Here is a 27,545-nt window from a genome sequence, read left to right on the forward strand (position 1 = left end):
CCCATCAACACTGAAGACCACAACACCGTGGGAAGAGGCAGAACCCAGCTCAAGCATGAGCTCCCTGGCACTGCTTCCTCAAACCCTGGTGAAGTGCTGACTACTCCCTTCCCTCATGTCCACCCTGCCCTAGACCCACCTCCACTGTAGGCTACTGAAGAACATCGAAACCTAGAGCTGGAGTTCTTGGGATTCAGATTTTGGTGGTGCTGCCCATTACCTATGTGATGCTAGGGAGCTCCTTTGCTTCTCTGAACCCCTGTTTTCTTATCTATAAAATGAGAGTGATGATGGCACCCACCTCATGAGCTTCTGGTAAGGCTCAGATGAGTTAATAAAAAGAAAATGCTTAGAACATAGTAAGTACTCAATACACTTTCGCTGTTGTTGTTGCCAGTACCACTGGTTGTCGGATTCCATATCAGTGTATGAGCCCCTGAAGGGTAGGAACCGTTTTCTATTCCCTTCTGTGACCCCAGCACCCAGCACAAAACATGATGCAAAATAAGGCTCCATAAATGTCTGATGGATGAATGAATAATGCCAATCACATGAACAGTGCTAGGCCATTAACAACTGGCTTTACTAAGCAGTGATTGCCTTACTGAGTCCTTCCCTGCAGTATGCTGGGCAAACCAGACAGAATATCTGGATAACTGGGCAAACCAGACAGAGAGGATCGGAGCAAAGATTGACAAAGGGAAATAGATGTTGCAGCAAAACAGACTGGCATTGAAGTTGACCAATTGGCTGTTCCCGGGCACCTACATTTCCTCTCGGGCCCCAGTCCATCCATTTGTACATCTCAGCAGAGGCTGAAACTGGTGGGAAGATGGAGGATCACTTCAGGAAGAACAAGGTGGGGAGAGGGAGCATGACCCAACCTTCTCCACCCGAGACACTCCACCATGACTAGAAAAACCAGCAAGCTCTCAATAAGCTCTGCTTCTGAAGTGTCAGCAGAAGCCAGTTGATATTCCCAGCAATTGTACAGGGTGCACTGGTGCTTGCCACCCACCTGGGAGCCAGGCCCCCATTAGCATAGATCTGGGGGTGCCGCATCTCCCCATGCCTCTCTGGACCCATGTAGCCAGCCACAGAAAGCTCCCAGAGCTGGCCTGGGACATTGGCCACTGTGTAACTCTCATTGGAGAGACATTTGTGGCCTTCTCCCTGTGGCATCAGGAGAAGGAAAGGGCTGAGACCTGGCAGGCAGCTAAGGGGTCATGGAGGCAACAGGACCAAATGGAGGACAGAGACAACACCCTTTGAACGGAAACTGCTGAGGTTTCATCTGCCGAGGTCCCATTTACAGCATGGAGAGTGCTGTGGGCCACCCTAGCAAAGTTATCTCACCTGGGCCCTGACTAAACAACCCCAGAACACCACAGGCTGAGACCCCAGATTCTTGTCAGGAGGTAGCTTCCTGCCAATGCCCTGGGGGCCTCTCACCAATCAATATTATTGTCATGCAGACCTCTATTCTTCCAGATCTAGGAGAGGAAAAGGGGGCTCTGCACAGCTAGCAAAGTCATGCTCTAACTGTCCTTTGTGTTTTTAGACATGGTGTTTAGTCTTTTTCAAATGCTAAATAACACTGAAGAAGAGCATGCTATTTTTATGAATTTTCAGGAAGGGTCAAGGACTAATAAGAGGTTGAGAACACTGCCTAGAGGCTTTTGCCCTGCTGTGTGTACACATCACTGTTCTATTTATAACTGACATTAGTCACCTCACTCCTAACAGTTTACATGGAAACAACATCATAATCCAGAACTAACAGATGTATACTTCTCTTTAACCTACCTTCCTCTCTCAGATCTGGAACATTCTGGATTTTCGGTCACTGCTTAAAGGTTTTTTTGTAACAGCAGAAACGTACAGTCCAGGAACAAAGATCCCTGTCCCTCTTTGTCTTCATCCAAGAAGCACCCAGTTTCACCCACCCTGGCGTGAGCTCCAGGCTGGCCACACTCCCCAGCAGGAGACAGCACTGGGAAGGCCCCCTGCGACCACAAACATTTGTCAGGGTGATTTGGTGAAGATCAGCAGGATAGCAGTTTCTTACCCAGAAAATCATTTATCATGGACAGTCTGTCGAACGCAATCTCATTTCAAACCCTTCCCAGAGAGAAAAGAACTGACAACTGGCACTAAGTAATCTACGACTTGGCCACTGGGACTCATTTATCTTTCCCTTGCCCAGCCCAGGACTGGATGCTTTGGGAAAAGAAGAGGAATAAATCATAACGGCTCTGAGGAAACCTGTTCACCCCCGTAAGGAAGGGCTGCAGAGAAAACAGAGGGGCTATCTGGATGGCCACACACTCCTGGGTGTGTAACTGGACACTCCTTATGGTCTCCATTTTACTCACGGTCAATGTCCAGAAGGATAATTTCAGTATTCTAAGAGACAGGTGGACCTCCCTCATTATACAATCTGCTCTTTCATACCTTTAGTTCACCTGAAAAGCCAGAACTCTTCTTGGGAGTAATTAAGGAAAAGCCTTATTGTTTTTTCATATAATGCAGCCCCCTCTTTGCCTGGGGCACTTTTCCTTTGCCAGACCACAGCATGAAGTTTATAGCATAATAGATGATCGTTCTGCATGTGCTGTTTCCACTGACGTCAATGCCCTGGAAACAGCCAGAATATCAAGCAATTTGAGGTCCACAGAGAAGAGCAGAAGGTGAAAAATTTTCCCTAAGTTCCTGGCCTTTATTTCACTTCATTTTTTAAAATTTTGCAACTAGGTAGGGATAGAAAGAACAATACATCATTTTCTTTATAGAGCATCTGACTAAACCCAGGTTCTGGTTCTGAGGTTCGCCAGGCCTCAGAAGGTGCCTGTGAACTGCAGAGTCCCATCATTCTAAAGCTTTGGTCAGGCAATGGCTTGGAAGTTACTGCCAAAGGCAAATTATGACATAAATACTCTATCTCCTAGGAATCAAATTAAAACAGAACCACATTTACCGTAAGGTAGCTCCCACCAGTTCTCAAAAAGATTTACATGATGGCTAATTATACTTCATGATTTTAATAATTTTGATTCTATAATAAATTACTAAGTGTGGTACATATGACATTTTAGAATCAAATTATCCACAAGCTACTTTCATTTGCTGTCAATGGGTCCAAAATCCTGACTTTGAAAGAAATAACACATGATTTTGCCCAAGACAAATGTAGGAACTGAAGTTAAAGATTGGACTCAAACCCTCTTTGTGCCACTTTCTAGCTGTCACTTTAAGCAAGCCACTCTGACCTCTCTGAGCCTTGGTTTCCTTAACCATAAAATAAGGATAATATTGCTACCTACCTTATAGGCTGTTGGGAGGATGAAGTGAGGTAATACTTACAATAGGCTGAGCACATTGCCTGGGACAAAATAAGCATTAAATTAAATATTTTTTAGAAAACTCTCAGCCAGAGATGAATTAGGGGATGGGTCAACTGGTCAATTTCATTGGGGGTTAGGGGGAGGCAATGTATAAGGTTCCCAAGAAATTACTGGAAAGATAACAAGATGAAAGAATGGGATTTTCAGCAAGAGTACCAACTATACATGATTAGGAAGACTATGTACTTAGAAAGCCACTTGTGAGGAGGTAAGACTCCATAGGGAAAAATTCAAAGACCAACAGAGGATCTCTGACTAGCTAAGGCGGCTGGCTAAGACCTCTGATACACCTTTGTAATAGTTTTCTTCCTCCTCCTTCTCTTCCCCCTCACAAAGCTCAGTCTCTCTACTAAATGAATGTTTAACAAATATGTAAAGGGTAACAATGTGAAGGCATGCAAAATTATCAGTGCAGGCATCTCCTTGGTCTACCACACTCTGAGCTAACTGAGCACTGGACCTAAACACTCTCACTGATCTTCTCATTCTCTCCCATTATTCAACCACCTCCAGGGATCAGAAACTCCAGCTCAAGCCACCTGCAGTCATGTGCTGCCTCCCTCCTCAGGAGGCACCAATCTGAAACCCTTACCACCACCACAGCCAAGCTCAAAGGGAGGAGTAGCCCTGAGCGCTCACTGCATCGGGACCTACAGTGCTTGAGACCAATCCACCATATGCACTGATTCACTGGGACTTATCAGTGAGTGTTATTTGGGAGAGGTGGTTGAAATTTTTAGGTAGGAATACATGTTTATATCATAGCAATATAAATAGTTGTTGACTCTTCCAAAGTTAATGAAACAGTTTGTGATCAGCAACTTTTCCTTTTTATGTATTTTTTTAAAGAATGATAAGAAGGCCATGTTCTGGAAGGAACAGGGAGATCAATAACAACTCCAAGTCCACCCAGACCACGGACATAATGGAAAGTAAACAAAGGTGGGTCATGCACCTGAGGAATCTCAAGATCATGAGTAAGCCCAGGTTATCCTCCCAATTTTGTCATACACTTCATCTCCCTCACCCCTGGTATACACAAGCAGAATAAATATATTAAATTTTCCATATTAATTCAATCAAGCATGATTTGGCAGAAAATCCACTGCAAAGAAAACAGTCTATGATAAGGTCAAAAAATAATATGCAAAATTTTCAGGCACATTGTTTAAAATCCATCTCTTTCCCCTCCTGGTATTCATCACTGAGAAGGGAAAGCATTTATGCAGCCTACTATCTGCCAGGCATGTGCTATAAAGTTATACAGATCTCTACTCCAAGGTGAAGGTAGGTGGTAGCATGGCCATTATACAGATGAAATGACCAAAACTATAGAGATTATAACTTGCCCAAGGTTACACTCCTAGAAAGAGACAGACCAGCGTGTGAATCCCAACTCTGAGCCCAAGGTCTGTGGTCTTCCAACACTGCTCTGTTAACCCACCCCTAGAGCTGTTATGGTAAGTGGAACAACCCCCCTTAGTTGAACTACAGTGGGATTAAAGACCTAAATGTAAGAGAAGAAACAAACTTTTAGGAGAAAACATAGAAGTAAATTGATGGATTTGGCAATTATTTCTTAGTGTGATACAAAAGCACACGCAACAAAAAAAACAATAGATAAATTAGACCTCACCAAAATTTAAAACCTTTTTTTGTGTTTCAAAGAACACTACCAAAGAAGTGAAAAGAAGACCTCATACAGAATGGGAGAAAATGTTTACATATCACATAAAGTTACATATCATATAGAGTCCCTGATAATAGACACATCTAGAATATGTAAATAACTCTTACAACTCAGTATAAAACACAACTAATTAAAAATGAGAAAAGGATAAAGATTCATCAACACATTGGTCATCAGGAGAGCCATGCTATTTCCAGAGAAGTAACTCAGATTTTAACACGCCTGGACCGACAATTTTCTTAGCCAGGGCTTTAGCTGGGACCAAGTGACTACAGAAATAATGATCACTGTAGCCATTATTTTGCTGACTTAATCAAAACCCGGTAATAACTAACTCTCTTAAATGACATTTTCCCCTCCTTCACTATTCATACATGTGACTGGAAGAAAATTAGGCTTGATGGACATGTTTAAGATACACAAATTCTTGAACAGATCCTTTCCTACTTACTCTGATCACTGATCTATTTTCACCGAACAAATTCAGCGTCAACAGGAGAAGTCATGAAGCTAAGTGTTCATTGTTTCTTCCCTGGCTTGGTTTTCTGAAGGGTGTGGTTTGGGGTTGTTGCTTTGCATGCATGAGGATACATGTGAAGGTGTGATGAGTGTGTGTATAATGTTTTTCCTCCTTAAAAGGCACAATGAAACTGACACCACCTGGCACTCCAATTCTCCAAAAAGTCTGTAGTGTTTGGGTCTACTGCTAATCCTCTCAACATTTTTACATATTGTAACTGAAATTCAGGTCTTCTAAGAGGAAAAGACCTATTATTAAGGTCAACAACCTAGAAGTCCCTCTATTTTCAGCTAAACAGCACATTCTGTCCATTTTACCTCCCACGTGTGCTCACCGCCTCCATCCTAGCCCGAGGCATCACCCTCTAAATGGAGACTAAAGAAACAGCCTCCTAAATATTATCCTGGCTTTTATCTTGCAACCCACACTAGATTCTCCACATCACAGTCAGAATGACTTTTTGGGTAACATCTTTATTGAAGTATACTTCATATACCATTCAATCTAGCCACTGAAAGTGTACAATTCAATGGTTTTTAGTACATTCACAGGATTGTGCAACCATCATGTTAATCAATTTTAGAACATTTTTATCACCTCAAAAAGCAACCCTAAACCCTGTAGCTCTCAATCCCCAATCTTCCCACCCTAATCTATTCTGTGTCTATTTGCCTATTCTGGACATTTCATATAAATAAAGTAATGTATTTTTTTAATTTTAAAATATTTTATTTATTTATTTTTCAAGACAAGGGAAGGGAAGGAGAAAGAGTGGGAGAGAAACATCAATGTATGATTGCCTCTTATGCGTGCCCTGCTGGGAACTGGCCTACAACCCAGGCATGTGCCCTGACTGGGAATCAAACCACGATACTCTGGTTCACAGGCCCCTGCTCAATCCACTGCGCTACGCCAGCCAGGGCCAATAAAGTAATGTATTTTGGTGCGATTTGCTACTTTAACTTAGAAAAAATGTTCAAGGTTCCTAAATGTTGTGGCATGTATTAGTTTTTCATTCCTTCTCTTAACCAAATAATATTCCACTGTGTGAATATATCACATTTTGTTAATCCAACTGTCCACTCTTTCTACTTTTTGGCTATTGTGAATGATGCTGCTATGAACATTTGAATACAAGTTTTAAGTGGATGTATGCTTTCCTTTCTCTTAGGTATATACTTAGGAGTGGAATAGCTGTGTCCATGGTGACTCTGTGTTTAACTTTCTGAGTTGTCAGACAGCCTCCTAAGGCTGTTGCATTATTTTTACATTCCCACTAGCAACGTACAAGGGTTACCATTAGTCCACTTCTTCATCCCCACCAACAATTATGAGCTGTCATTTTTATTATAGCCATACTAGTCGGTGTGAAATGGTATTTCATTGTAGTTTTTATTTGGGCTCTCCTCATAGCCAAAGTGTTGATGAATATTTATCCTTTGCTCATTTTTACTTGGTTATCTTTTTATACTGAGTTGTAAGAGTTATTTATATATTCTAGATATGTCTCTTATCATGTGCAAACATTTTCTCCCATTCTGTAGGTTTTCTCTTCACTTCTTTGGTAGTGTTCTCTGAAACACACAGTTTTAAATTTTAATGAGGTTCAATTTATCTGCTGTTTCTTTTGTTGCTCGTGCTTTTGTATCACACTAAGAAGTAATTGCCAAATCCAGCATCACACAGGTTTCTGCCTATGTTTTTTTCCCTACAAGTTTATAAGTTTCTGCTTTTACATTTAGGTCTTTGATCCATTTTGAGTTAATTTCTATGTGGTTGAGGTAAGGGGTCCAACCTCATTCCCTTGCTTGTGGCTATTCTTTTGTCTCAGCACCATTGTTTGAAAACACTATTCTTTCCCCAGTTGAATGATTTTGGCACCCTTGTCAAAAATCAGTCAACTATAGATGTATGGGCTTATTTCTGGACTTTCAATTCCATTCTACCAATCTCTATATTCAGAATGGCTTTTTAAAAGCAGAAACCATATTATTCATGTCTCTGAAAAACAGCTCAACCCCCATCAAAAGTCATTGTCTTTTCCAAGAGTTCCCACCTGGGGACCACAGACTCCCAAGAGGTCCTTGGATAACATTCAAAGAGTCAATGAACTGGTATAAGAAAAATCACATCTTTATTTTCGTTAACCTCTAACTCGAATTTAGCATTTTCTTTAATTATAATGTGCACAAAAAATACCCTGACCGGTGTGGCTCATTTGGCTGGGCATCATCCTGCAAAAACGAAATGTTGCTAGTTTGATTCTAGGTCAGGGCACATGACTGGGTTGCAGGTTTGATCCCCAGTGAGGGTGCATAGGAGAGGCGACCAATCAAGGTTTGTCTCTCACATCAGTGTTTCCCTCCTTCTCCTTCTCCCTCCCTTCTCCTCTCTCTAAAAATAAATAAAATCTTTGTAAATGTGGGCAAGAAACTAGAATAGTATTAATGATACCTCTGACTTTGTCAGTAACAAAAATCCCAAATATGTACATATAAGAGTATCATCAATGTAGATATCTCAAAATATTATATATACTAACCCTATTTTGGGGTTGTATTACAGCTGTTGTACTTGATCTTGATGATAATGAATTAGTAAATTAGTATACATACTCTACCATAAATTTGTTTTATATATTCTCATAACTGCATTCCCCTATAACTGGTTTTCTTGTAATTTGATGTTTTTATATTATGCATTTATAAATATTCTGAAAAAAGAGTTGTGGTCTTCACTAGACTACCAAAAGTATTCTCAGCACTAAAAGGTTAAAAAACCCTGCTTTTTCCATTACTGTTTTAGTTTTCTTCCCAGTACTGATCATCAACTGAAATTATCTTATTTATTTGTCAATGTGTCTCCCTCTGACACTGCCATTGGAAGTGCCTAGTGCTTAACATAGTACCAGGCACGTAACAGCCATTTGATAAATATTTACTTATTGAGTTAATTGCTGAATCATCAGTCATTTTCTAAACAGGAGGAACTAAATCATCAACTTAATGAAAATAAAAACTAGTGATATGAACTTAGTGATGTATAATTCATACTGAAAATAATTTCACATTTATATCATCAATCAGATTTAATAAGTACTAATATGTCCTATGTCCTGTACTAAGTGCTTTATATACAATATCTCAATGACTGTTCTCAATACTAAGGAGCAGGAATTATTATTCTCCATATTTACATTTGTGGGAACTAAGGCTCAGAGAGGCTGATTTCTTCCCAAGTTCACACAGCTAGTAAGTAACAGATGGAAGATTTGCAACCAGGTCAACCTGCCTCCAGATACCAATTTCCACTAAAAAATAAAAATAAATAGTCCCATCTAGGGAAGAAAAGAGAAATTTCAAAGAAAACGAGGAAGATGTGTCTTACTCTTAACTGAGAAAAGATGCTGTGAAGTTACAAAATACCTCCTACGATGTGGAGATCAGCAGAAATTTCCAGAAAAATGTTCTTTCCACTCTTCTGTTTCTGAGCCCCAGCAGGAAAACCCCACAGCAAAGACACAGCAGGACTGGGTGCTAACATATTGCTTCACATAAAGGATGGATTTCTGAAAAGGTTTAATTTGCAAGCACAGTTAATACTAACAGGCATTAACTGAAGCCTGTTCTCATCTTTCCTGGGGTCCAGCTTGTTTCTCTAAATATTAGGGCTCAGCCTCATTCAGGACATTAAGCACTTCATTAAGCTGAAATCTAAGTTAATTTGATTGCACAATTACAAACTGTCCCTGGCTGGGGTTTGCCTCATTTGTCAGGTGGCTTGGGGGCAGCATGGCCTGACGACATGCCGGATCTACATTTTGTCCCCAGCTTGAGTTCTCAGTGTTTTCTGGGTTTGACCTCATCAAACCTTCCAGTAGGGAAGCTAAATTGGGGCAGGGAGACAGATGTTCTCCTTCTCAAAGCTGCCAAGGGCACCTGTAGGCTGATCTATCTGGTCTGCAAAGGAACAGAGCCCAGGAAGAGTCCAGGTCACCTGGAGATGGAAGTAAATGGGATCACATCAAAGGCCGATGCGCCCAGGGCGGCTTACCACATGGGGAGCAGGCATCCAGGTGGCCTTTTCCCTGTATCTGGTGCTCGGTTTCATTTTGCCAACTGCTGGCTCACCCAACAAGCTATTCATTTTGGGCATACGCAGTGGCTGAGGAGATGGATAAATCGTGTTGTTTTCAATGGTGATTCTGCTGACGTGGACAGACCCTAGAAACACTGGCCTTTGTGAAGGAACATTTCCAACCTCTGCTATTCATGCATGGGCTCAGAGGACCCACACCAAGTCCTCTCCAGAAAAGACCCTCCTCCAGCCAGCCCAGTCCCCTTGCTGCCCCTGCTGTAAAGATGTCAATCTGGCCCAGAGAGAGGTCTGACCTTGGCCCTCAGCTTCTGGAAAGCAAGCTTGGGATGTCGTGCCTGATAAAAGTTTTTGCCTGGGTATCTTGGGTCAGGGAAGTAGTAATAATGTGAATGGGGGAGGGTGGTGGTGAACCACACCAGAAAGTCTACCAACGTGATAGACACACAGTGAGGGGTGTGGGGTCACGTAGTATCAGTCAACCTCCAAAACGACTAGAAACTGAGGTCAATCACTCAAGTTTATGTGACTGAGCCCCAGGAAGAACTCAACACTGGGGCTCAGTGGGCTTCCCTGCTTGGCAGCACTGCTTGCACGTTGTCACATGGCCCTGCTGGAGAAGCAGCACTGCCCAGGACTCCCCAAGGAGAGGACATGGAAACTCCGGCTCGCTACCCTCCCAGATCTGCCCTCTGTGCCTCTTCCCTGGGCTGATTTTCATCTGCTTCCTTTCCCTGTCCCAGATCCTCGGTGAACATGACAGCTTTCAGTGAGCTCTGTGGTCCCTTCAGCAAATCGTCAAAGCTGAGGGTGGTTCAGGGAATCCCTGCACGTGCACTTGGTGATAGCAGTGAGGGTGGTCTTGTGGACGGCTCACCCCCTCCTTCCGTATTACCTAAATCCTGCCCGTGCCTGGGGACCCAGCTCCAGTGCCTCTTCCTCTCCAATGCAGCCCTAAGCTGCTGTGGCCCAGAGAGCACACTCCCTCCTGGGCTCGAACTACTTTTTAGCAAAACCCACAGTAAGAAATACAGGTGGGGCAAAAGTAGGTTTAGGTTGACATTTGTTCCTAGGGAAAATAATATGATAAACTCTGCATTTCATGTATTCACTAGAAACCTACCCTTGCCCCACCTTGTATATTTTATATCATAAACCAGCACACACATATGTCTATACAGAATATACAGATCTGTATATATTAATGGAAGTAAAAGTTTCACATAATCACATTGACCTTCTGGAGCAATATAGTTATCTAAGGCTGTTTGATCTCATCTTTTTAGTATGCTTTCTGTACAGCATAGGAACTACAGTCGATAATACTGTAATAACTATATATGGTGCCAGGTGGGTACTGGAACTGTCAGGGTGAACATTTTGTGAAGTATGACTGTCTAACCACTATGCTATACACCTGAAACTAATACAAAATAACACTGAATGTAAACTAATTGAAAAAATTTAATTATATAAAGACAAGCAAATACACTGATCAGGTGCCAAAAAAATAAATCAAATGCTTGCTGCGACCCACACTCTATTACTTTCACAAACCACTAATGAGTTAAGATTTGCAGTTTTAAGAATCTCAGGTCTTGTCCACTACCTCGATAATTAATCACTGCCTTGCAATTCATCTTGTTTTATTTCTTAACTTTAGTATGTTTACATATTGTGTCTCTAAAGACCCATTTAAAAGCTTCACATCAAACCCCCAAAGGACAACAACATCTTGGCCACTTCCGTGCCGGGCACTGCACTAGGAGTTTTCGCATACATTATCTACTCCTTTCCACACACTAGGAGGGTTTATCCTTGACCCTCATCACCATTTGCATCCCTTGTCACAAAGACACTACGATTTGGAAAGGCTAAGTAGCTTGCCCAAGGGCACCCAGCTGTAAAGTGTTTGGTGACGGTCAGATTCCAAACGCTCCTGCTCAATGCCGGGTGGCACCACCTTTCCTTTGCATCCACCCTCAGTCCAGGCCTTCTTGGCCTGCAGCCTGCCTCTCAGGCCCTCAGTGCACGGGGCTGACAACACACAGAAATGCACACACTGGCCTGGGCGGCCTGGGGAGGAGGCACCTGGAAAACGGTTTCTCCTCAGCCAGAGCTCTTTCCAAGCCAGGGCCCATGACCTTCTGCCTGGGAGAGCCTCTCGGGCCTGTCTGTCATGGTCCTCCTCACTCATCTCAGGGGAGTCTGCTTCTTCCAGAAGGCCAGTCACCCCGGCCTGCTTCTCCCCACCCTGCCTTCCACACACCAATTAAACTGTCACAGTTGACTGGCTTAGAGACAGGTGGGGACGAGAAAATCTGAAGGAAAAAATGCCTTTCAGAGGAATTGGGGCTTCTTTTGAAGCCACTCTTTTGTAGTCTGTCAAACTGGTCTGAAGATGGGTAGAACCAGCCCACAGCAGCCCCCAGAGACTCTGCAGCTGTGGGGAAGAGACCAGCCTTCTGGGGAAGTGGCAGCTGCTCGCATCTGTTAGGGCAGCACCAGGCTGGTGCCCCAGAACTGGGTCTCAGATGGAATTGCAGGGAGATTATGTGCATCCCTGATCTGCAGCCTAAGGAGGAAACCTTCCCTGAAAAACAGGTGCTAACCCATCATGTATAGAAACAGCAGCAAACAAAGAGTGTTCCAGCTCTGCCCTACACACCCATCTCACCTCAAAGGCTACTTTCAGTGCCGCCTGGTAAAAAAGGAACAGCTCCCTAGTTCCTTCCCTAGTTCATCAGCATTGCCCCCACATGCTCAAGACCTGCTCAAGAGAGAACACTGCAGACAGACTCCTGCTTTGAGTGTTTTGTGTGCCAGGAGGGAGACGGCTCCGGATCACATGAGGATGCCCTCTGTCGGCCACGTCATCTTCGTGGCAGAAGAAACAGGAGTGAGCAGATAAACCAAATGAATAGAGCAGGAAGCCTTAGCATGGGATCCACAGACTGGTATTAGGCTGCCTGGCAAGCAAAATTCCTATAGCCTTTATCAAATTCCCAAAAGGGTGCTTGTCCCACAAAAGAAGCAGCACCACTAACTGTAGTAATCTACATACACCACCTTCAATGATTTTCTGCACCTTCTAATTCTGACTCATCCCTGCCTTCTCCAAGTGTCCATGCACACACAGCCAGCAAGAGCCCCTCCTTTTCTGCTCCCCAGCCTCACCACATACTTGAAAACAGACTGTGGTCCAAGGCACTGACAAGCTGCATGGCTGCCCAGACCACATCTCAGTTACCCATATGGCTCCTTCAGACCTGCCTTATTACTCCTGTTCATACTATTATGAAGAGGGAAAAATCCTTATTGCATGCCTCACCCACTCCCTCCTGCTGCTAAAGGAAAAAGCATGTGTTAGGTAGAGTCATCTGAGAGCCTACACATTCTTCACCTTTCTCTACATCCTGTCTCCCCTATTCCCTCTAGGGCATCAACATCCAGTGGATCTCAAACAGGGCCACAGGTTCATTTTCTGAATCTTCAGTGAGGGTGGGGAGGAGAGGTGGAAACACCCCCTCTCTAGGGAAGTGATGGGGGCTTTCTGTCCGAGTATAAATAGGAACATGGGACAGAGGACATGTGTCTTCCAGTTGATTCCAACAACTAACAGGCAGGCCCTAGAGCCATACCTACAATTCCTTCCTGAGAGAATCTTGACAGGTGAAAGGTGGGTGGCGGGAGTGTTTTCCATTTGGAAATCAGAAGATGAACAGCTGGAATCTGGGTTATGATAATGAAGTGATCAGCTTTTCCCCAACTCTGAAAATACCTGAGCTGTAGACTCCGTATTCAAGTAGAGCTTACTGCTACCCAAACATTAACTACCAGCTTTCCACATAGAAAGGGAAAGGTCAGGAGGAGGAGGAGGTGGGGTGCAGACTTCGGACCACATCTGGGAAGAGAGGTACATAGATGCTTCCGATTTTATTTCTGAAGGGGCCACAGCATGAAAATGTAATCAGTAAAGCTGACCCTAATGCTCAGCACATTGCAAACTTGAAGGTTGATGAAAACTACCAGCCAGGATTTATCTACGTTAACCCATGCTTTCACAGACACACAAGCTAGAAATTAAACCAAGTTTCATATAATGTGCCATACAGCCAAGTAAGTCCTAAGACAGTCGTGAGCAATTATCAGCACTTGCACGCTTAGTGTAATCAACTCTGTTGTGGTCAAGTTAACACACCGGCAGAACACACAGATTTGGGCCTCTTTTCTTATAAAGAATCGGACAACTTTAGGGGGTTATGTTCGCTTCCATTTATGTCCTGGAAAATACACTCTTGTGACTTAGCAACCATGTTTGAAAAGCTCTTGCAGTTCTTAAACAAACAGAGTGTATGTTTATGAGGTCCTAACGACGTTATTTTCAGGGATGACATAAACCTAGTGATATGTAGCTTTGGGGTTTTACAGTAAGTTGCGGGTGATTTATTGCTGTGACATACAGTATTTGCCCAGAGAAAAGTGGACACTGGCTTAAGCCGCATTTGAAAATGGTTAGATGGGAAGCAAGCCAGAGCAACTTGAGGCCAGGTCTCCTCATCCTGGGGAAAGAAGGGGCCCTTTTGGGGGAGACAGAAGACCAAGAGTTAAGTACCTTTTTTGGCACCCAGGGAGCAGTGCTAATTCGAGACCAGGAAGCAACACAATTTAGAACAGAGATGGCAAGGGGAGGCCCAAATCTGGACTGCAGAGGTGTTGTGTTTGGCCTGCAGAGTACTTTCAAAGTTTTGGCGTCCTGGGTAATATTTTTAAACTGGAGATTTGACATAAAAGCTCAGCTTCCTTTCTTCTCTTCGGAACATGGGAAGATCTAGCTCCAAGAGTCTGCATTACTGCTTGGCGACAATAAGCTGGGGCTGGGAAGCCATTTCAGGGGACACTTGAGCTCTCAGCTCACCCCAGTTCTCCCCAGATCTGCCTCCACATCTGCCTGCTCCTGCTTACTTGAGCTTGCAAACCTCAGAAACAGGAGACGTTATCTTTACCGTGGTACTCTCAGGAAACCGAGCTCCTAGAACAAGATGAATTTTCATATATCAGAATGGACAAAACAGTCCTGGCCCGTAGCTCTCAGTTGGTTGGGGTGTACTATACACCAAAGGGTTGTGGGTTTGATTCCCAATCAGGGCACGTACCTAGGTTGCAGGTTCAATCCCCAGTTGGAGTGTATACAAGAGGCAGCCAATCAATGTTTCTCTCTCACATCGATGTTTCTCTCCCTCGCCCAAATCAATAAACATATCCTCAGTTGAGGATTTTTTTAAAAAAGATGAACAAAACACATGTTTTTCCAAAACTCAGCAGAAAAGCAATATTTTTAGTTTTTTAAAATTGTTTACATATCCATATACCCATCATTTAAAATGCTGGGTTGCTGAAGTGACTATTTCCTAAAGCCAAGGCATAAGACATGGTTTAAAATGAAATGTTTATCTTTATCTTTATTTTTATTTTCATGAGACGGCACTGAGAGGGGTGTGGCCCAAGGGGTCTGTCTCTGGCATGCTTTCTCGTCTGCAAGAACTCCCAGACGAGTGGGGCCGACAGGACGGGAGGAAACAGGGCCAACTCCTCCGTCAGGCAAGGCAGACACCCTGCCCGGGGCCCACCAGACTTCTAGGGACCAATGAAGATGTCTTACTTTTACTTTGTTTAAATTCAGAAGAAAAAAAAGTAACTACAATATAATGAATATGTAATAATGACTCCAGCCTGGATAATATTCATCTTTATACAAACACAGTCATAAGATATAACTATTAATATTCTTTATGGGGAAAGGAACAAGCAGTAGAGGTCATGAAAATCCCAGCCTGGCCCTCCAGGCAAATGCCGGTCTCCAGACAACATCTGTGGGTGGGCTGCAGCCACCAGGCCGACAGCACGGCCTCACCCAGCCATGACTTTCCTCCCCACCACATCCCTGGATATTCTGCATGTGTCAAGTTCATAAGCAAGTCCTCTTAAAGGCATATTGCCTCTGACCTAGGTTTCAAAAAGATGGAATAGATTTGATTCACTCAGCCACTTCTGGAAATTTCCAAATCAAAGTTTCCAAAGGTTTTGATCATGTGCATAGGGAGAACAGGTATTTCGTCACCCAAGACAGTTTGCCTGTCTGATTCTATTATGCTATTCTTGAAGCATTCTCAATCCTGAATCCCAGTAGTTGATTTCAAGGTGGGGCTTCACTGGGCTCAGCGGACACTGGAAATAAAGCTAACAGACCAAAGTGCAGGCCATCCCAACAGCCCCTCTGTGGGGTCCTGGAGTCAGAGGGGAGACAAAGTTTTCTGTCTCCTCAGTTCAAAGCCTACCCACAGCCAAAACACTCCATCAACATCTTTTCACCTTCTCACCCTTCAGCTTAACCATCAGCAATGCTCATATTAGTACCTGATGAGATACTACCCAGTGATATTTCACTTCTTACCTTGTTTTGTTACCTTATCTTCCCTATATTTTTGGCTGGACTTCCTGATACATAGATATCAGGAAGAGATAGAGCTATAGATAGAGATAATCTTAATGGAAAAGACACATTTTTAGACATAGTATATGATATTCCCCAATACCTAGCAAAATGTCTTGGACACGGTCAGTACTTCATAGAGATCCATGGTTCTCAGTGTCATCCTTGTTATTACGATGAGATTGCTTGCTAATCTCCTCATGCTATCTGTCCCACTGGTGTATAGGTGAGACATGATTTCCCCCTATACACACATACACTTACATTTCCTTCTCCCAAATTCTGGAAACAGTAACATATGCATTAAAAAGTCCCAAGTGCTTTTTACTGTGATCCTTACTGCAAGAAACTCTATTTTTAAACCACAAATGACTCATAACCGACTAGGGTCTCCCCAAAGCTGTAACTTGTCAAGCTGTCAAGAAGAAGGAAGGGAATGAAAGCAAAGACAGGGGTCACATCTCCATTCCTGTCTGCAGCCCATAAATCCAGTGCTGAAGCCCTAATAGTTGACCCATACCTCAGCACAACCATGGCTGTGTTCAGCATGAGCTCTACCCTTGTGTTTTCACTAAACTGTTCTGTGCTCTAACCTGTCCCTCCAGTTGGCTCTCACCCTGCTCTCCCAGCAGATGCTGATGGCACGCCAGTGGTGACTTCAGGTGAAGGACTGGTGCTGTGCAAGGGGGAGGAGACCCAGCCGTCTCGTGGTATAAGCACATGCTCTTTCAGAAGACATAACTCACTGACTGGGCCCAGAAGGGGCTGCACTTTCTTCATTTGCCCTGAAATAATCATTTTTTTTAAGAAGCAAGAAGGCTAAGATGGTCTCGGATAATTTAGTTTTCTTTTTAAATTCTGGGGATGATGAGAAGACAAGAAATAATTCATTCTGATTTTCGAAGACAGAGCAAATATGACTTATAGACAGTTATCAGATAGTGTTTTTACAAGAGACACAACTGAGCAATTGGGCAAACGTCCTCTACAGTAAATAAATTCCAAACAGACCAAACAAATGAGTTCAGTCTTGTTAACCTTCTACAACACAGATGAACTCTTACTTCCATTTCTGAAATAGTACATGGAAATAAAAGAGTAGCAGGATCACGAAACCTAGAAATGTAAGGCCACTTGCCAAGGAGGATGAACTGAAGCTAGCCCAAGAAGCCACCTGGCTGGGTTTGATTCTCTCCACCTGAGATCATCTCTGTCCTAAAGTTCCTCCCATGATGACAACCTAAAACTCTAGAACTAGCATAAAAAGTCATGATTTGCTTCAGCATTCAACAAATAATACTCACGATCACATTTTTTATCATGATTTATTTCTTAGAAAAAAACCATGAGATCAAGTAGACAAGGGCCTGGACTGAGAGGCAAGGGCTCTCTGGCTTCCGGCTCTAGTTCTGCACCTGGCTGCTTGGGTGACCTTGAGCAGGTCACTTAGCCCTCATTCTGCAGGACAGGATGCTGAGGCGCAGGGAACAGTGGCACCAATTGAACTCTGGCACCTCTTCAAATTCTAACATTTTATCCTAGTCTTTTGCAGCCAACCTGGAAGGTCTAGCACCATTTTCCCTCCCATTCCTAACATAGTCCCTGATTTTTTCAAGGAAATGTCAAAGATAAGCAGTTTCCTTCTAGATGCTGCTGTATGTGCTACCTATGTATCACCTGCACAATGAGAAATAAGCAAGGAAGCAGAGACCCCCCCCCTCAAGGGGGTGGGGGTGGGGGGAGGGCGCCCACTGACTTGGCATATTCTCCACCCTTCTTCTCTTCAGGTTTATACCTAATTGATGAGAGAATGGCAATTCAGAAAACTAGATGAGGTGAAATGTTTGAGTTAGGGTCTCTTCCAAATCAGAGGACCAAGTGTTACCATGAAAGGTTAGATTCTGAAAGGAAACAAGGACCTCCCACTGGGAGTTATTTACAGCCCCTTAGCCCCTGAGGGGCTCCCGCTCCCCCACCTCCAGTGGGCTCAGCAACTCCACCACCTGACCTTCCATTCTTTCAACAGCTGCTGGCTCTCCTGTTGTATTCCCTTCACAGATGTGCAGAGCTGCTCTAAACATCCTGCCCTTGAACTTTCCCTACCCATAATTTTCCAAACCAAGCCTGGCAATAAAAGTGTCAGAGAGGGATGAAGAAAACTGGGGGGAGTATTTAAGAGGGAAAGAAAAGAATAGGGAGATGCTTTACACACACAGTGATTTGTGTTGACTTCCTCAACACAGGTTAAGTACATGGCATGACTTCTCAAAAAAGACCCAAAAGCAGAGAGTGGGAGCAAATTCTCAGAATCCTACCTCGAAAGACACTGTTCCCTAAAGAAACAGGGCACAGAATGAGACAGCCTCCTTTTTTCTGCCTTGAGCTGCCTCACTGTTCATGATGCATGGCCAGGCGTATGGTAATCGTGGTAGTTACAGTAGCACTCACTGTATTTTACAGTTTACAGTGTATTGTCACGGAGGTGATCTCTGCTGACCTCACAGCTCTGCCAGGTGCCTGCCAGGAGGCTGGGCTTGTGGGAGACACTGTGTCAACACCTGTGTGCACAGTTACTACAGACAAGACCAGAGGAGGAAGCCGGATATATTAAAATCATTTTAAAGGCCTCCACTGAAATGTCTTTGGGACCAAATTTTCCTGGAGCCCATTGCTTTGGTAATACTAACTTCCTAGGCACACAATGAAGAACCACAATTTAATTCTGCAACTCTCCAAAGACATGAAAGACTCCTTCTAAAGGGAGGCAGGGACTCTTGTCATTAGCTAGTGTGTTGGCCAAAAAGTACGTTACATTTTTTCCATACATGGCTCTAGTAGTACTTAGCTGTCTTCAACTTCCCTCAAAACAATTTTGTTAGCTTGTATTGTGACCACTGTCCTATCAGCATGCATTTTAAAAAAAACCTCTTAAAATTGGTGAATTTGGGGGCAGCCATTTTAATATTGAAGATGGAAGAAAACAAGCAACATATTTAGTGTATTATGCTTTATTATTTTCAAGAAAGGTAAAAACAACTGAAATGCAAAAAAAAAAAAGATCTGTGCAGCATATGGAGAAGGTGTTATGACTGATCCAACATGTCAAAGTGGTTTGTTAAGTTTTTGGCACTATTGACACTTTAGCCAAGTGATTTTTTGCTGTGGGGCTCCCATATGCACTGGGAGATGTTTAGCAGTATTCCTTGCCTCTTCCCACTAGAACCCAATAGCAGGAGACAGCAGACATACTCAAAATATCCACACCAATAAAGTTACCAGTAAAAATGAAAAATGTGGCTTTTATCTCATGGAAAATAGCGTAACGGACTTTTTGGCCAACCCAATATGTTAATGTGCCAGATAACAAGTACAGAGAGCTAGGTAAAGATGGGAGCGAAAAGGGCCTTTCCATCTGGAAAGAATCCCTTCAGTGGGAAGAGCCCTTGAGAAACAAGCATCTCCCCATTGTCTTTAATAATTTGACCCTGTCACAAAATACTGCTTCTCCCCTGAGATAAAAAAAAAATACAGTATTATTAAGGCAAATTCAGGAGAAATGAATCAAAGTCCAAAGATATGTCAGATGGCATATGTCCCATGTCATAGGGAGAAAACTGTGACAGGACCCTTATAAGCACTGCTGACTTTCAAACTTGGTCCCCCAGGTGAGAAATGAGGAGATGGAGAACAAAAGGGAAACCAAGACAAGAGAGTCGGCAGGAGGAGGCAGAGGGACCTCTCAGTCTTGCAACTTCTCGTCAAACCCATTTAATCACTTCCTCAGTCTGGGATCTCAGTCCTTGACATCTGGAAGGGAGATGACGCCTTGAGATATGCTGGATTCAAATCCTGGTTTCACAGTTTATCAGCTACGTGGTTTGGGGCCACTGTTGCAGCTCTGGCTTCCTGTTCTGTAAAGTGGGAATGTTGTCATGTCTACTCCATCAAGTTGTTAGAAGACTTCTGTGGGACTGTATATGTTATTTATTTTAAAGTGCTTAGCACTACACTTCACAAAAAGCACATGATCGGTGAATACTAGTTCCCTCCAACCCCCTGCCCCTCTCTTTTTGAGGAGAATGTCTAGGCTGGGGAAGAGAGAGAGGCCTGGCGTGAGAAGACAGGGGCAGGTAAATTAGTTGAGTGGCCATTTCTGCTAAAGCCCTGGGTATCCCTTCCGCCAGTTTCTTTATCAGAGACCACGATAACAGTCTGGTCAATTTCTATTGCAATCTTAAAAACAGTTTTCCTTGACCATAACTAACCATAGCAATTTTACCATGTGAAAAACACTCACTCAGCATTATCGCACCGAAGATGTTTCAAATGAATGAAGAGACACAAAATGAATGAATTACTCAATGCAAAGTTCAAATTTTAAAGACTAGGGCAAGGCCGTTTTCCTAGTGAAACCACACTGTTACCCTGGAATCCAGCCCTCAAATTGGATGTCTCTCCAAAACGTGTGCTGCTGTTTCCCCCTCCTTCTTAATGTGCACATGCCCCAAAGCACTGCTGATACCAGGAGCCAAGAGAAAGCAGCAGGCACCCCCAACTGCGTCCCAGCCATTTTGGAGCAAATAAACTCATTAAGGAAAATTTCAACAATGTATCACCTTTCAGCTTTACTCTGCTAACAGCAGGTAGCTTGCCCTTCAGAGACAGGAATCTGTATTGAAGTCACTATCACTAGTGACTTCAATACAGGACTTGACCTTCATTTTCAGTATATGCAGGATTAAATATTCATCATTCATGTAACTATAGCCTAAGAAGTAGCAGACTGTAAACATGAATCAAAGGAATGAGTATCTTCACACAGGTGAGTCATCCTTTCCCAGAATGCCCCTGGAAAAAGTGGAAATACCCAGGGTCCTGAGCTTCTCTCTTTCCCAACTTTCTCTTGAAGTTCTAGAAGCAGCAGGAACTGCTGCATAATGCAATCCATGAAGGCTGCCCTCACACTGACATCTTGGGGCTTTTTTTCTCATCTATTAGAGAAGAATTATTGCTCCTTTGTCAAAGAGAGAAGACAGGAAGGAAGGGAACCAGTCACAGGGACATCATCACCCACAAAACATCTAAATAACTTTTGACTTAGTTGTACATTTTTTTAAAATCTTTGCTTCTCAGAGTTATCAGAGTGAAAAGAAAGGGTTGGTTGGTATAAGTAAGCACTGGGAGACACAGGAATTAGGAGTTGGAGTGAGGTATGCCTTAAATTGGGCACAGAGCCTTTAAAATGAATGAAAAAGAAATGGAGTTCTTTTCTTTTGGACAATAACTATCTCATGAGGCTAACTTAAGGGGCCCTCCTGGGGGCTGGGATTACTGTGTGTGGCAGGCTTAATGCATCTCTGCGTCTGTTAAGGAATTGGCATTGACGTCCAGCCAACGACTTGGTGGAACAGCTTTCCTCTGCTTGGGTGTTTTTAGAGAGTCTACCACTGCGATGATGAAGCACAATTTTAAGACAATTTAATGTACTTCTCTTTGGCTTTCAACTCCAGAAATTGTGAGAACAATCCATCTCAGCTAGACAGTAATCACTCGATGCTGCACAAGTGGTTCTTCTGTGGGGATCACTCTGGGAAAATGAAGACCCAAAGAAGGCCCTGTCAGACCAATACTGCCCAGGGACCACCTCGGCCTGACAACAGACAGGAGAACACGTGGAGCTGAGAACATATTTGGAAATAACCTAGCCACAGACTCTCGATAGTAAAGCAAGCAGGAAGGGTTAAAAAGACTGTACACCCACTACTTACGACACTTATCTGAAGTGCCTTCCTCATCTGCTGCCCCACACAAGGAGAATGACCACCCAGACCACCTGTCCTCTTGCACAACCTGAACTGGCCTGTTTTGACACTGAACCTGCAGAGTATCACACCTTGAACTTCTGCTGCTGGGGTATCATTCCCCACCATCTAGGGGCAGCCAGCTCTGGTTAAAAGTTATCGAAACAAGCCATTTCATAGGCAATGTCTGCCCAATGAGGCCCACACAAGGGAAAGTCTATGGATTGTGTTTTAAGTTACTTATTAATTTGAAGGGTATAAATACTAATTAAACTTCAATGGAAGAATGGGGGGGGGGTACTTTTTTCCAGAATGATGATTTCATATAAATTCCAAGAAGTTTAAAGCTTTCTTTCCAAGATGCCCATTTCTTTCCAAGTGGCCAGCAAAACCAGTCGTGTGTAAAACCATAACAGTTTTGAATTAAAAAAGATGATTTTTAAGAATTAACAGCCTGCTTTCTTCCCTGATTTTCATTTGCATTTTATGTGTGGATAGAACTTCATTTTATCTTGTTCGCTTTGCCTATAGTTTGCCTAAAAGATTATTTTTACTTTTTTATTACTGGGACTCTGTAGACTTATCATAAAGGTCACTTTATAGATTCCACTTTAATTCTTCCCCTTACTTAAACACACTTGCTGGTTGTCCCCAGAAAGACAGCAGACTTCTTGGTATTGACTCTGCCCATCAGGTCACCTACAGGACAGCACTGTGGTGTATGATTTCAGAACCAAAAGTAATGCAAATGAAAAGCAGAAGGGGCTACAGAAAAACACATAAGTTTTTCTTATGTACGAAGTCTCTTTATGCCAAACCACACAATCTTGTGACAAAGAAGAAAGGCCAAGTTTAGGATGAGGCTAGGCCAGTCCCCAGGGGGAGTGAGGACAGTCTTGGTTCTAAGACTACTCGCACTTTTGCTGGGAAAAGCTGAGAACAGAATGGAAGGTGCATCCTTGGAGTAAACTTGCTGCAAGTCCATACAAGAACCTGAACCAGAGAGGACCCACAATGCCGGCTTCCCAAGGCTCAATCAGAACAAAATCCAAAAGGCACTGCAGAAGTGCAGGGCATCCGAGGAAAAGGGTTTTGCCCGTGGAAGTCCGCCAGGATCGAAGTGCACCGCTGCCTCACAGTAGACGCTATAAAGAAGGACACAACTCAGACCCATCCAACAAGAGTATTTTATTTTAACTGAGAAATACAGAGGAGCGGGAAGAAGGGCAAAGAAAAGAAGGTGCTGAGGCATCTGTCCTAAACAAGAGACACACTCACCTCCACTTAAGGTCTGCTCAATCTGGGGCATACAGACCACATGCCCAAACCCATGTCCTGAGCCCTGGCACAGAAGTTGGCAGGGCTGCACCCCAAGAAATATGAGAACACCGCTCACGCCTGGAGAGAGAATGGAGAAATAAGACTGGGGGGCTTTAAAAGATCTTTGCTTCTATTCAAGTAGGATCGAAATTATTAAGCGTAGATAATTAAAAGGGGCTTACCTTCAATGATATCCCACTTGTTGAGTTTTCCAAATTGAAAAAGCTCTTCTTCTCTTTCTTGGCCAGGAAGAGCTGATGGAGAAGTGTGAGGCATCTCATCTCCTGGAGAACTTTTAAAGGCCCCTCCACCTGAGATGGGTGAGGGCAGCCCAGCCTTGCGTGTGGGGACAGACTGAAGGACCCGAGAGTCTGGGACGTGGCTGATTCCCAGAGACAAGTAATTGGTGCTGATATTTTCTTTATCTTCCCTAACATGACATTTTGGCCTTGGCATCCGTGTGCACAAAATCCTTTGGCTGCTGATGAGATGCCTCTGAGAAATTCAGAGTTTAGGTGTGTATGAAAGTATTACCATCCTGAGCCACAGAAAAAGAACGCAAGCTCAGAATGTAGACGCATCAGGGCCTGTGCCAATAGGAACATCAGGGGGTTTCCTGGGGTCTGACTCTAGCATCCAGCCATACCAGGGACAGAGCTCAAGGAGTAAGAAACACTCTCATAGTGAACAGTGAAGACAAAGAGCTCAAGACCACTGTCCAGTGTCAAGTTCACGTCACCACAGAAAGGCCAGTGGGGCCATCACAGTTCCAGTTTCCCAAGTGCTGTCAGCTTCAAAATTGCTATAGAATAATTGGAAGGAATGATGCCCCCAGCGGTGATGCCTGCAGGAACAAGGGCAGGACTGGCCACACCTAGCGGCTCTGCTCAGTGACTTCTGCCTCCTACACGCCCTTTACCATCTGTCACACGGACCCCATCGCAAGCCCACCCTAAAGGAGCAGTTCACCCTGCTGGCACCCAAAGATCTTCATGAGTGTCCACTCCAGAAATTCTCAGATGGCCATGATCCTCCACCTCTGGGAGTCATCATGAACTCCTCTGCCCCATCTTCTTACCTTCCCAAGCCAAGACGCACCAGCAGGCAATGCTTCAGCTAAATATTTGGTTGGTAGGATAGTATAGCACTTTCTAACTGACCTCAAATAAGATTAAAGCATTGGAAACTCTTAAAAAGAGAAGAACCCTCACACCTTGGCAAGAATGGCTCAGCCCCTCACCTGTTGGACACTATAACTTTTCAGAGGTTGCAAATGCACATCCAAACCTCTTGACATCTTCAGTGCAAATGCTTCAACAGGAAATAGCTATTTAAAAATGAATAGTACCCAGCAAAACGGCTTGAACTCAGATACCCTTCCCTCCCTCTCATAGCAGAATCCTTCCTTCTGAGACCTTGCTTTCCCATTCAGAAAATCGGCACAAACAGCCCTGCCTTCCTCTAAAGGTCTTCCACACTCAGCAGGTTCTCACGAAGCTCAGTGTTAAAGTAAACCATTGATCGATGTAAAGGTTCACGACTGTGTTAGAAACAGAGGGCATGACAATGGATTTGAATACTCACTTTGACGAATCTATGAAGTATATTACAAGTGCACCAATGCTGAGAGCAAAGACTAAGACAACCTGCAAAACAAGAGAAAAATGCCATCACTTAAGGGCTGAACAACACTGGGATGTTTATCTTTTTAACTTTATGACACATGTAGCCACAGCTCGGAAACCTGGTGCCAACTGCCTCCCAGGGCCTGCCTGGAAATCTCACGCCCTTGTCCCCTGGTGTGGGCTCCTTGCCCTGCGGTAGGCAGCAACCTCCCTGCTGGCCCACAGGGGTTGGGGCAGCCCCCTACATCCTGGCTGCAGCTCTTCATCTGGCCCTGTCACCTCGGGGTGAAGCTTCTCCACAACTAAAGTTAACACACTTTAGTTGGTAAAGAGCAGATAGAATTTTGGAGTGATACCATTTTTCATATTGTATGCAATCTAGGCCCCAAGGGCACTCAAATACAGGAATACCGATTTTTAACAGCCTTAACGAGGTGTAATTTACATACCATAAAATTCACCCATTTTAAATGTGCAGTCCAATCAATGACTTTGAATGACTTTACTGAGTTGTGCAGCCACCACCGTGCTGGCACTTCGGAACATTTTCATCCTGTCAGAAACATCCCGTGTGCCCATCAACAGGTAATCCCCATTCCCACCCCTGCCCCAGACAGCCACTAATTCACTTTGTTTCTATGTGAAAAATATCCGTCGAAAAGCGCAACTTTAGACTGGACTTTGCATGCTGAACACACAGTGTACAGATGATGTATTAGAGAGCTGTATACCTCAAACCTGTATAATTCTATGAAACAATGTCACCCCCAAATTTTAATAAAGATTCTTTTAAAAGGTCCTATGATTTCTAGGACCAAGCACATCTCCTCTTTCCCACTGATTTCTGGAAGCCAGGAACATCTGGCTACAATTTTGTTCATTCAGCACCTAACAGTTCATCCAGGCAAATGAGTAAGTCCTTTAGATAGAGATGGTCTTATAATGTTGATCTCAAGTTGTATTTGTTTCAATAGACTTATAGTAAAATATAGGGGGGAAAAGAAAAGCACAAATCTGGTGCTTCTACAAACATCCATGTGCTGGCGTGGGGGACAGTTCTAAGTATTTTCGAAACCACTAAGGTGAAGAACACCAAACAAGGAAATACATGAGGCCAGCTATATGGCAATCCTCATTCTCCTTCACACTCTTCACTCAAACGTAATCACCTTTGAGAGAAAGGACAGGTGGGCATCTCCTTCAGAGAACACCTGTCCCACGAAGTCCATCAAATGAATACATAGCAGACCGGGCTGATCCTGACACCGCTCTGCTTGCTCAACATTCTAATTTGTTTATTTAATCTTTCACAGAGGAGACTAGTGGTCCAGCTCATAGGATGTTCAAATATAAAAGAGACGCTAAGAGTTGATGATTATTAACCTTGAGAACAAAAAGTAAACACCACCACCACACACAGTGCCAGAGGGCCACAAATACCTGTCAGACCTGCTAATTTCCAAAAGAGACTGGAGGTTGAAAGGGGTCAGAAGTGTCAGTCTCCTCAGAGTATCTGTTAATACCTCTCTGGCACTGGTTAGTGGATAAATTCCAGATCAGGTAAAATTAGCTGCGTGCGTGCATGTGGGTGGGTCACTCTCACATACCTGTACTTGTGTCTGCACCACAGTGGCTACCAGAGAATGAAATCTGCACATTCATTTTGAACAATGCAAAACTCTGTGGAGCTACAAGGGAGGGATGGTGAGCTGCACATTAAAAGCTGACAGGTAAAGCAACTGGACACTGTGAAAGGATTATGTAGTTCCACAGCACCTGGTAAATCATCCGTATGAGAGGAAGTGTTAGGACACCACTCAGGCCTATTTTATTCTTTAATTTTATTCAATTCTAAAATGTGCCCCACTTGAATCCAAGGAAACTCCTGCTTTCTGTCAGTAATTACCATGAATCGAGACCAAAACCACGGGCAGCTCATCTCAGCCTCTCACTGCACACACACTCATCCATTCATTCATTCCTTGCAAAGTTATGCATGAACCCCCCCCAACAAAAAAAAACACAAACAGTCCTCTGCTTTTCCCTTTATTATCTGAATGAGGCAGTAAAACACATAGCTTAAGATTAATTCTGATCTTTGCTATTTCTGAGACAAGCAGTTAGATTCTGGCCCTGATCTCATTCTCAAAATGTTGCGAAGGGGTTTGGCCAGAACAGAGGGGAAAGACTTCCTCTTCATTCATAAACAGATGATTCAAAACTAATCTCTGTCAATTTGGCTGCGTGCATGTGTTCATGTGTGTATATGAATGCTGGGCCTCGGTCAAACTGCAGACACAGGCTTATTATTCCATTAAAGGCTGGAGTGGAAAGGAGGAGAAAGGCAAGGGGGAGGGGGAAATGCATGGCGAGAGGAGAGGAGAAGAAGGAAAGAAGTCCTTGCAAATGGCATCCACATCATTCTGAAATGAGTTCAAAATCCATGCTCTCCTGCAGTGGTAATGACTTTCCAGCCTTGGGAACGGCCAAAGAAGCTAACACGAGTTTCTCCCAGTGCCTCCCACTGGTCCCTGTGATAGAAAATAGCGTGCAGCTTACTTAAACAAATCAGCCAGTGACAGGAGGGAAGGAATCTC

At 43.6% G+C, this 27,545-nt stretch overlaps 1 protein-coding gene across 8 annotated transcripts in view; it reads right to left on the reverse strand.

Moving 5' to 3' along the window:
- KCNMA1 (potassium calcium-activated channel subfamily M alpha 1) overlaps positions 1–27,545 on the reverse strand; it is a 735,030-nt gene that overhangs the window by 328,691 nt on the left and 378,794 nt on the right. For all 8 annotated transcript variants that reach the window (XM_053663957.1, XM_053663956.1, XM_053663955.1 and 5 more), the window contains exon 3: positions 24,908–24,969. In XM_053663957.1, coding sequence (XP_053519932.1) covers positions 24,908–24,969 — 62 coding nt within the window. The remainder of the gene's footprint in view (positions 1–24,907; positions 24,970–27,545) is intronic.

This window comes from Artibeus jamaicensis, unplaced genomic scaffold (assembly GCF_021234435.1).
Source record: "Artibeus jamaicensis isolate MK-2021 breed Jamaican fruit bat unplaced genomic scaffold, CSHL_Jam_final contig_332, whole genome shotgun sequence".
NCBI classification, from domain to species: domain Eukaryota; kingdom Metazoa; phylum Chordata; class Mammalia; order Chiroptera; family Phyllostomidae; genus Artibeus; species Artibeus jamaicensis.